We start from the raw sequence: 10,402 nt of genomic DNA, 5'->3' as shown, positions 1-10,402 counted from the left end.
CCTTTTCCAAGCCATTGGCCTGACAACTCCCAGGCTTCGACCACCCTGGGGGTACAAACCCTCAGGGTTTTGCAGATTTGACAGAAGCCTTTGGAAAGGAGGGAGGCATCTTGCTAGCTTTTCACCACATGTTTCTGCTGAGATATGATGCATCTTCAAAGTCATTTGTGTAGGGTTAGTTGTAGTGTGGGAAAAAATACATGAGTGCTCCTCATGTATTAGCAGCGCCACTGAAGTCTTTAAGAGATGATGTTTCTAGTTGCACAGATCCTCAGAGAGGTGATAACTGAACCGCAGTCTGCCAGTGGTAGAGGAAAGCCCTTCCACCTGCAAAGACACAGCCCTGAATGCTTGGCCACAGCTAATTCCTGCTCTAAGCAAACTATTAATATAATCGGAATATTAATTCCAATTCTTGTCCCCTTACAATCAAAGCAAGCTGTTCCTAAATAATGTGTCAATCGGAGAGCACACACAGTGTCCCAAATGGCTGGGGTCTCTCATAAATAGCCCATGATTTGGAGGAATCCAAGAACATATCATCACATGAGACCATGATAAAGTTGATTACCCTGAAGGAGACCTCAGACTTTATTAGTCACCCCATCATGCGCTGCCTGTCCACTGATGTCAGCGAGGGCCTGCGCCACTGCTCCCCACACCCTTCTGCTTTTGCAAGCCAGGCTTAAACAGACCTTTCCTGAACGAAGCAGTCAGTGGTCAGAGCTGTTATTTCCCCCTGCTATTAGGATGCTCCAAAAAACTAATGGCAAGTGTCCACCGCAGAGTCCCACTGCATGCTTCCAGGGCCCCCAAAAATGTGATAAATAATCTGTGCTGAGATTAAAGTTCCATTAAGGATTATCACTGATCCCAACAAGAGCAGCAGCAGACCTGTAAAGGCCAGCCAACTTTTGTTTACCTTCACAGTTTAAACTATGCTCCTATTTTTTTTATTCCTGTCTATTCCCTGTAAATTCACTGAGCCTAATGCCATATTCTGATTTGAGAGACATTCTTCAATGTCATTTTGCTAAAAATAGAGAAACCAAATGCCATTACAATTAATTCCATTTGTCAACGCTGCATTTTCAAATGCAAAATATTCTGAGCTAAGATAAAACAGTAAGTATGTGGCAGTGGAAGACCTCTGCTGCTGAATAAACAGGGTCTTTTTAAATCCAGCCTTGCAATGAATTATCATAAAGAAGGAGGAAGAGTGTTTTTAAAACAGTGGAAAAAATTCAAAGCTGTGTTTTTGCAAGTGCTTAAAGAGAACGAAAAAAGCAATGACAGTGTTCTTCCTTCCTTATATCTGCATCTAGTGAGCAAAGGAAGAGCCAGGATGGAAAGATCCGCGTCATACAGGACAAAGCAAAAGAAAAAAGTATCTGCCCCAGAGCGTACTGTTGAAATCTCCCTCCCGCTCAGCATATATACACACGTCCACACAAACGTCTACCCATATAAATATACACATATTTCTGCAAGGCATACATTAGTTCATTTGTAATAATATACAGTACCAAGATGGTATTCCGGCAAGTATGGATTCCTGGGTTAGCTTGTTTTTATTTCTCTGCCTCCTGATGAAACTTGAAACGCATGTTCATTTGTGTTAGTGTCTTCCAACTTCGTTTCAAAAGAAATCCAGTTTTTCAGGCCAAACATGACTCCAAGAACAACCCGATCACAGAGCAGCACAGGGCAACTCTCTCACTGGTAGAGGAGGACAAGGCATTGGTGCCAGAGGAACTACTGGCACAGCAGTCACTGCCACAGCTGGTGCCATGCTTGTGGCCAGGCAGCTCTCAGCTATAGTGCCTCTCCTGATCTCAAGCACGCAGGGGCTGCCCCCTCCACTGCAATGTTGCTCAGACCATGGCTGGGAGGGTCATCTGTGAATGGGAGGGAAGGAAGGAAGGAAGGAAACAAGATCTATTCCTCAGAGCAGAAATTATTTTGCCTTTTTTCATTCTCTTCCCATAAAGCAGTCTTTGTTTCCCAATAGTCGTGAAAGTAATCAGGATGCAAAAGGCTGATTTCTGTTCAAAAGCCCTGTGATGTGCAGGGAAGGGCAGCTGTGACATGGGCTACTGCAGCCAGACCACCGGCATCCTGCCGACCCTGCGTGGTTCTGAGCAGCAACAGCCCTGCTTGGGCTGCTGCCCTTCTCCCAGGGCTGATGGGATGATCTTACAGCTCCACAACAGCGGTTTGCTGCGCTCTTCATATCTGGTTTTGTGCCTCAATGCTGATGGTGGCATGCATGCATGGATGGATGGATGGATTGGATGGATTGGATTGGATGGATGGATGAGTGGAGCGGTGCAAAACCACTCGAAGAAACTGCTGTACTTCTGTGTGCAGAACATTTCGTTGCACAATATGTCATTGGGATGAAAATTTTCTGTGCAAGGTCTATGGAAAAAATTATCTTTTTAAAAAATTTTAGCTAGATATTTAAGTTAGAAATTAAGGTCCTGATACTGATTCTGCCTTTTCCCTGTCTAATTTTTATTCACTTCGTTATAGAAAAAAATGGCTAAAGCTTAAACTTTGACTGTGGCATGAGCACAAAACGGTATTAAAGGGAGTGTGCATTATTAAGTGTGGGAGTGGAAGGGAACTGAAATTAAATGTTATAAGCAATCAGCTAATCCGGATGTGGAACGGTTGCTAAGGAGTCCCAACCCAGGCCAAAGTGAATAAGCAATTAGCATCTGTTAAAAGATGAAGTATAGGATGATGGGATAAAAGCCCTTGAAAAAAGGCTCAGCTCCATCTTCCCAGCCTGCTTTCCCCAGGGCTGGACCAGTTTGTGCCGATGGCAGAGCTGCTCACAGGCACAACCTGCCCTGGCTGGGGCAACTCTATGGCCTGTCGCCAGTTTGGCTCTGTAAATAAAATCCCTCAGTTAAAAGTCAGTTTTCATTCAAATTCTTCTTGCTGCTTGGCTCAATAATTTGAGGAAAGGGCAGTGGCTGCTGTGCTATGAGATGCACCTCATCATTTCAGTGTATTAAATCTGATCTCTGATTTCTTTGATAGCTTTAAAACAGGAGGTGATGGTGGCTGGGGAGCAATGGAAGTTTAGGCGTAACTTCCACTTCCCCTCACCTTCATCTTTGCTTCCTTCTTACTTGTGAACAGATTTATGTAATATAACTCACATAGTCTGGGGGAAGGAGCTGTTAGGTCACTGGAGAGAAACTACAGTGCTACAGTTCAGTAAAGGAATTAGAATAAAACCTTTGAAAGAAAATAATTGGAAACCTTACTCTAATTTTAGCCGAGAGCAGCTATGCTCATTTAATTAAATTAGACTTTACTGGTTGTGTTTTAACGGGTTTGTTTTCTCTAACAGACTCCCGCACCTGGGACGGCCCTGGTGTAAATAGGTGCGCACGCACACACTGTGCTTGGAATCGGCGGAGCAGCTCCCGGTAGCAAAGCCACTGTAAGTGTGTGCGGGATCAGCCCCCGGGCGGAGGGCGACGGGTGGGCGCGGGCTTCCCGCGGGGCAGGGACACGCAGGGACGCCTCGCTCCAGCTGTCGCTGACCCGGTGTCAGGAGAGGTCTCGGCACCGGCACAAAGGCCGCAGGTAGCAACGGCAGATGGGCAGTTCTGTTGACTGCTGTCATCAAATGAGTCAGCGGCAAGTCACGGTCTTGTCTGTCGGCAGGGAGTGGCATGCCAGGAAATCAGTCACAAAAGTGGGGAAAAAAAGGAGAGGTCCCCCTCGAGAATTCAGGCCTTACTTGATTGCCTTTTGCAGTTTCTATTTTCTTTAAATGGTCGATTAAGTCCTGTGTACCCGCACCGATGTACCCCTAGCAGCGGGCTGCACCTTGTGCCAGCTCTCGCCCCTCCTGCCCCGGGCTGTCCCCGCACAGCCCGCCCGCGGCCCGCAGAGCTCCCCGGGCTCCCCGGGCCGCCGGTCAGGCTCTGCGGGACCCCGCCACGCAGGTCCGGCCGCCGCTCGCCCACCCGTGTCTGCCCTCGCCCCCAGCCGCCGCCCGCCCGGCGGCGTTACCTCTGCTGCACCGCGGGCGCGGCGCTGGCGGAACGGGGGCAGCGCTCCCGCTTGCGCCGCGGATTTCGGTCGTGTTCGTGCTGTGAGGGGGCCAGCAGGCCGGGCGGGGGGCTGACGCCGGGCGGGGGGCTGACGCCGGGTGAGCTGCACGCCCGCGTGTGCCCCGGTGCCCACCCCCGGGCGCCAAGGCCAGGGAAGGGCCGGCCCAGCGGGGGCCCCCGGGGGAGGGAGAGCCCCCCCGCTCCCGGCCCCGCCCGGCTCCCCCCGCCCCGGTGCGGCGGGGCGCGGGAGGCTGATGCGGCCGAGGGCGGGCCGCTCCCGGCGGATAAAGGCCGGGCGGCGGCGCGGGGCCCGCGCAGAGCCGGGGAGCGGAGGAGCGGCGCGGAGCGGGGCCGCCGCTGACCGCCGCGCTCACTCCCCGCAGGCGGGCGGGCGCGGCCGGGCGGGGCGCGGGCGGAGCGGACTGAGGAGGCGGCGGGGGCGGGGCCGTGCCGCGCCATGAGCACGCAGGCGCGGGGCCAGGGCGGGCGCAGAGCGGCCGATCCCGACGGCGAGATGCCGGCCACCGAGAAGGACCTGGCGGAGGACGCGCCCTGGAAGCGGATCCAGCAGAACACCTTCACCCGCTGGTGCAACGAGCACCTGCGCTGCGTCAACAAGCGCATCGGCAACCTGCAGCACGACCTGAGCGACGGGCTGCGCCTCATCGCCCTCCTGGAGGTGCTCAGCCAGAAGCGCATGTACCGCAAGTACCACCAGCGGCCCACCTTCCGCCAGATGCAGCTGGAGAACGTCTCGGTGGCCCTCGAGTTCCTGGAGCGGGAGAGCATCAAGCTGGTCTCCATCGGTGAGCGCATTTCTAGCGGGTGATGGGTTTTGTTGTTTGTTTGGCGCTTTTTTCCCCCCCTTCGTTTTATTGTGTGTGTATTTTGTTTTGGTTTTCCCGTGCCGGACCTTTGCCTCGCAGAGCGTGGATGGGCTCGGGGCAGCGGGTGGCCGTGGGGTGCTGCCGGCCAGGCTCCCTGGGGCTGCAGGGTCGGATGCTGAGGCATTGTTGCTTTTTCTGTCTTTAAAGAGCACGCTCTGGGGGCGCAACATAGCGTTGGTCTAAAGCTGGGTGTGCAGCGTGTCCCACAGCTCGGCTGTCGGCACTGGCAGTACTCTCCTCTCCTCCTGAGCCTTCCCTCTTAGTCGCAATTTCATAGGTGAGGCTTTTCTTCCAAGTCTTCTCCTGAAAAAAACCCGGTGCCAGAGCATGTTCTCTCCCGGTGCAGCCCTTTTTCCCGGGCGCTGACCCCTTGGACAGCCCTGGCAGGAGGTACAGCCGGGACGATGCTTGGCCGGGGGTACCGGGGCTCAGGCAGGGTGCTGGAGCCTGGCTCCCGTGGGGCGGGGGAAGCTGTGCGGAGATCGGTGCTGCCGTAGGTGGTACAGGAGAGTGAGGAGACTTTTCTTGCTCGCCGGAACCCAGTAGATGATGCCAGTGTTCAGATGAACATGGATGCTTGCCTAAGTGCAGTTGCAGCTTTTGAACAGGATTGCGCTTTCTCCTTGAACTTTCTCCTGTGGTAGGTCATGGGTGGAAAATGTACCTTTGCAAACTCCAGGAGAAGTGGTTTGAGCTAATGCCTGCCCTGGCTGGCGCTAGTTTTGACTGTCCATGCCATAGTGGAGGATGCAATTGCTAGATAACGGGTGGGCTGCTCAGGAAATGAAAGCTGTTGCTATGCATGTTAAATTCCAGATGATCCCTCAGGAATGCATGTGGTGACCATTCTGGGAATAGCTCAGGTGTGGCCACAACACAGTCTGTAAAGCAATAGTTTGAATGCCTGGGAGATCTCTGGGAAGGAATGCGAATGCCTTTTCTAGCTCTTTGCCAGATAACTCTTAATTACTGCCTTCTGATGACTCTGGCCTCAGTGAATTGCACAGCTGAATCTGGGTGAGTGAAGCTCTCCTCAGTTATCTAAAACTCTTGGCCAAGGTGAAAGCTGTTTCCCTTCAGAGGCTTTAGCTACAACAGCAAGAAAATATAAACTTCTCCAGTTTGGGAGAGACCTGGCCCTCTCTGGAAACCTGTGGCTGGGTGCAGTAGGGGGGTACCCTGTTGTTCCTCTCTACTAATGTGTAAAAAGCAGCTTTGGACAAATGGGGACTGTTGGGTCCCGAATGGCTAATTATCCTCTTGGGGGAAAACAGCTATTGTACTTGCAGCTGGGAACAGAGCTGGTGCTAATTATTTACTTGGAGATGCATTCCCTTTGCACGCAGTGGGGTTCAAGTTGCAGCTGCTGATTCCTGGGCTGAGCTTGCTTTTGCTAATGTCGGAGCTCACCTTTCCTCTTCAGCCACTGGAATCGCTTCTTACCAGCCACAAGGCTAACAACAGGCCAGTACTCCCCTTCTATTGTATTGTTTGCCCTGGAAAAATGTTGTTTGTGGGATTTCCTGAGGGCTGTGGGTTTGGGAGATCAAGGTTAGTCTCGTCAGGCCTGGCTTCCAGCAACTTCCTTTCTAGAAGCGCTGCTGCAGCAGTACAGCTCCCTTACAGGATTAGACTGAGCTGCAGGGTGGCCATAATCATTTAAGACATGACTGTGTTGCAGCTTACTTGTCTTGTGTTGGCTATTAAAAAAAATAAATCAAAGTAACAAAGAACCCTGAAAAAACTTGTAGTCAAAGCTCTGGGAGAATAAAATGGCAATGGGTGCCAGTGCCTTTGCCATATCCCAGCCTCTGTATGAAGGGGGTTACAGCTCCATCCATGCTGTGCCATTGTAGCTGGAGACAGGTGGTAGCACAGGAGCCCTAATGTACAGTGCTGGTCAACTGAGCCACTCCTGAAAAAACACCCTGAACTTGCTTTCCAAAAAGATGTCCAAAGCAAGCCTTGTGCTGACCCACTTGGTTGAAGGGGCTGAAGCCCATGGTACCTCTCCCGCAGGTGCAGTATCTGCTGGGATCACTCCCTGCCCCTAATGTGTTTTTCCATGCAGGTTCTGAAGAACCTGGGGCTTTCTTTTTGCTTCTAGTCTTTTCCTTTGTGTTACTGAACAAAACCAGGGCCATTACAGGGCCTGGAGCTATGTACCAGTAAAGGCTTTTAGGTGGAGAACTTTTATGACCAGGTTGCTCTTTAGGGCCTGGGGTGTTTAGGGCCAGCTCTGAGCCAAATCAGCTGGCAAAACCTGACAGCTGCAGCTGCTGGGTTTCTGGCATTAATAATGCCATCAGACCTCTGCTAAGTGGATGCAGTGTCTGTTCTAGTTATTATTTAACTTCCAGGAATGTTTTGGAAGCCATGTATTATGGCTCAGCTACTGCTGCTATACTACAACTGCACTTTCAAACTTTTTCAGTAGCAAGCTTTTGGCATTCAAATTGTGTCCATTTAAAATAAGTCTGCCTATACAGAGAAATCAGTTACATTTACAGTATTTGGCCACAGCCCTTTTTGGATGCACAGTTAGGAGTCCAGCCTCTTCTGCTGCAGTTACACCTTGTTTAGTCTCTGCTCAGAGCCTTTTGGTAGTTTCAGTATGCTTTTCTTCTAGGCATGAAGTGCCTTCACTTCAGTGCAGATTTGTCTTACTGTAAAAATGGTCATAAAGCACATAGGTGCTTTGTGCCATCCAGCAAAGGGTGGATTGAAAGCTCTGAGAAAGCTGCCGTGAGGGCGGGTGACTTCATGGAGTCTTCTGCTCAGTGCGATGTAGCTGCTGTGTTACTCAAGTGTTAACAAGTGTTAAGTCTAGCTTTCTTTATGTCTGCTAGACTGAGATAATTGTAGATTCCTGGGTGCTGAGTGGCGTGTGGCGTGACAGGCGCAGGGGAGTAGGATGCCAGGAATGCAGAGCACAAGGGCTTTGCTCTTGGCTGAAGGAGCTGATCGACTCTGCAGATTACTTTGTACGGGAGCCACATTGTGCCTTGGTAACAGCCGTAGCAAGTGGCAGAGGAAGGGGGGTTGAAGCTTATTTGGCACTGAGCTTGTCCTTAGAAACCCTGATACTTGGCAATAGGAGTCAACTGATTTAGCTTAGAAACAGAGGAGTTCGGTGTCTGAAGCCTGGCAGGTGGTTTCGGGCTGTGGCCTCCCAAGTTACCCCCAAGCTTGCAGCCAGCAGGTTCTAGGTGTGTGCTCTGGTGTTGTTTGGTGCCTCTTGGCCATGCCCTCATGGCCAGTGCTCACAGGGCAGCCCTGTGTCGCTGGCAGAGGCAAGATGGGTGCTGAGCCACTGGCTAATTTTTTTGGTAAAACTGCAGCCTTAGACTGCAGCAGTCTAATCAGACTGAAAAATGTGTAGTTTCTCTTTGTGGGGTTGTGCTTTCACCAGGTAAATGAGCTGATCTGTCTTGCCTTGCAACTGCAGGGTGTCAAGTGCCAATGCAAGTAAATGAATGGGCAGGGGCAGCTAGGGCTGTGTCGCAGCTCTGCTGCCATGGCACTGGGATCCAGTGCCAGCCTGGGCTACAGTTGGTTAGGTGGTTTTCAGGTTTGCCTTTGTGGTGGTCCTGTGAGGACCTGGAGGCAGTTGAGCCATGCCAGGCTGAGGAGATGATGGGGTTATAATCATGGTCTGTGGGTACTTGCCTTGTGGACACTTTGGAGGTCTTGGGATGTCCCAGTGCAGTACTTCTGAAAGGGCTATCAGGTGGGTTTTTTGGTTAATGACGAAGTACTTGATGCATGCACTGCGCTCTGTAGCACAGACCTCCTGCATGCTCTAAAGATGAAAGTATCTTGACCTGTGAGTCTGAGTACCTCATGGAAATTTCGTTTTAGGAAAACAGTTAAAAGTCAACTTTATTCCCTAGGCTGTTGATACACTGAAAAAGCAAAGCAAAACTTAAATGTCTAGAGGAAGACTCATCTCTTTTAAAACTTGGTAAATGTGTTGTCCTGTAATGCCTAGAACTAGGTGCTTGAAAACTGAAAAAAGAAAAATGTATTTTCAGCCTGTATACACTTATGTCTCACTGTCTCACTTCAGGTGCTATTAACACATCATAAGGAGGTAGTCAAAATACACTTGCATTTTGTCTACCACTTACCTGTGACTTCCCTGAAGACTGTTTTCTGAAAAATATCCAGTGTGTCTTGGAAGCAGGTTTCTGCTTCTTGGAAATGTGACACTTAATCCTTCCCCTCAAATTATTTTTGGTAGACTGGCAGTGGACCTCACTGCTGCAGACGGCTTCAGTTTCTGAAGGTGGTTGGTCTCCTCAGGACCTTCTGTTGTGATAGTTGGACTGCTGGTCTAAAGAAAAAGTAGCTTTGTATGAGCTATTTTCTCCAAGTTACAGGAAACTTTAAGGTAGCTTACACAGACTGTTCTTGCATTCTTTTACATATGAGCGGAAACTTGTAAAGTGATCAAACTTCAGTAAAATTACTTGGGACCAGTTAGACTAATGTGCTAAACAGCTTTTTCATTTAAGGCATTGAACACTATGCCAGCTATTCAAGAAGGACTGAAGTCTTAACTGCTCCATATTCTAATGCCATGTCTTGTATTGACTTACAGTGGGGATGTTTAAATCTAAATGGGTCAGGATAACTCTTTTCCTGGCCTACAACTGTAATCTAAGAACATGGTTAGCCTTGTGTGTGGCCATGCTTCTGCATTGCCAGTATTGTTCCACATCTGCTCCAAGTGATGAGAAGTAAAACAATGATCTCTGAATCCCCAGGCTGTAGAGGAATTCTGTTTCTCTCTGCCCTTGAGAAACAGACTTTGATGTGCAGTTAGTCTGGGACCTGAAGAAGGGCCTGTCAAGTTTAGACCACTAATACATGCTAAACAAGCAAAACGGTGCGTTGCGGGTGATGCTGGTGTAAATAGACTTCTGCTGTACTGTGACACTTGCCAGGTCTGCCACCAGCATCAGGCAGACCTGCCTGTGGACCTGTGTTCCTTTACTGCCTGGTGTGGTACACAGCTCACAAATATGGCACCTGACCTGTAAGTCCTTATGATAATGATGATGCAAAGCTCAGTGACCTAGGGTTTGGCTCTCTTAGCTCTTGGTACCAGTGTGCCTGAAGCGCTTGACCCAGCAGCTGTTGCTTACAAAGCATCAAGCCTGAATTTGGCTCTGGGTCAGGTATCCAGGCCTTCTGCACAGAAACCTGTAGGTTCCTGTGAGGTTTTCCTGCTCTTTGGGTGTGTACTCTAATAGTACTGTGGGTCCTGTTCCAGAGCACCCCCCCATGGGCAGGGGGGGTCATCTCTGTGCAGGTGCACCAAGGTAGTGATGGGCACGCATGGTAAGTGGAAGTAGGTGAGGATGTGTTCCTGCAGTCTGCTGGAGGAAGGAAATGCTGTGTAGCTGAGTATTAACTGTTGAGGGAAGAATC

At 50.3% G+C, this 10,402-nt stretch overlaps 1 protein-coding gene across 6 annotated transcripts in view; it reads left to right on the top strand.

Annotated features, from left to right (window-relative positions):
* The first annotated feature begins 4,536 nt into the window (after positions 1-4,536).
* FLNB (filamin B) overlaps positions 4,537-10,402 on the top strand; it is a 72,864-nt gene continuing 66,998 nt past the window's right edge. For 3 of the 6 annotated variants that reach the window (XM_074914678.1, XM_074914677.1, XM_074914679.1), the window contains exon 1: positions 4,562-4,885. In XM_074914678.1, coding sequence (XP_074770779.1) covers positions 4,594-4,885 — 292 coding nt within the window. In that variant the 5' untranslated portion in view covers positions 4,562-4,593. Of the gene's footprint in view, positions 4,886-10,402 lie in introns of all 6 variants that reach the window. The other 3 variants (XM_074914676.1, XM_074914675.1, XM_074914681.1) reach the window with 2 other exon arrangements.

The sequence above is a fragment of the Athene noctua genome, chromosome 10 (assembly GCF_965140245.1).
Source record: "Athene noctua chromosome 10, bAthNoc1.hap1.1, whole genome shotgun sequence".
NCBI classification, from domain to species: Eukaryota; Metazoa; Chordata; class Aves; order Strigiformes; family Strigidae; genus Athene; species Athene noctua.
The sequence above is the reverse complement of the archived record's forward strand: the minus strand, read 5'-3'. Positions and strand labels throughout refer to the sequence as shown.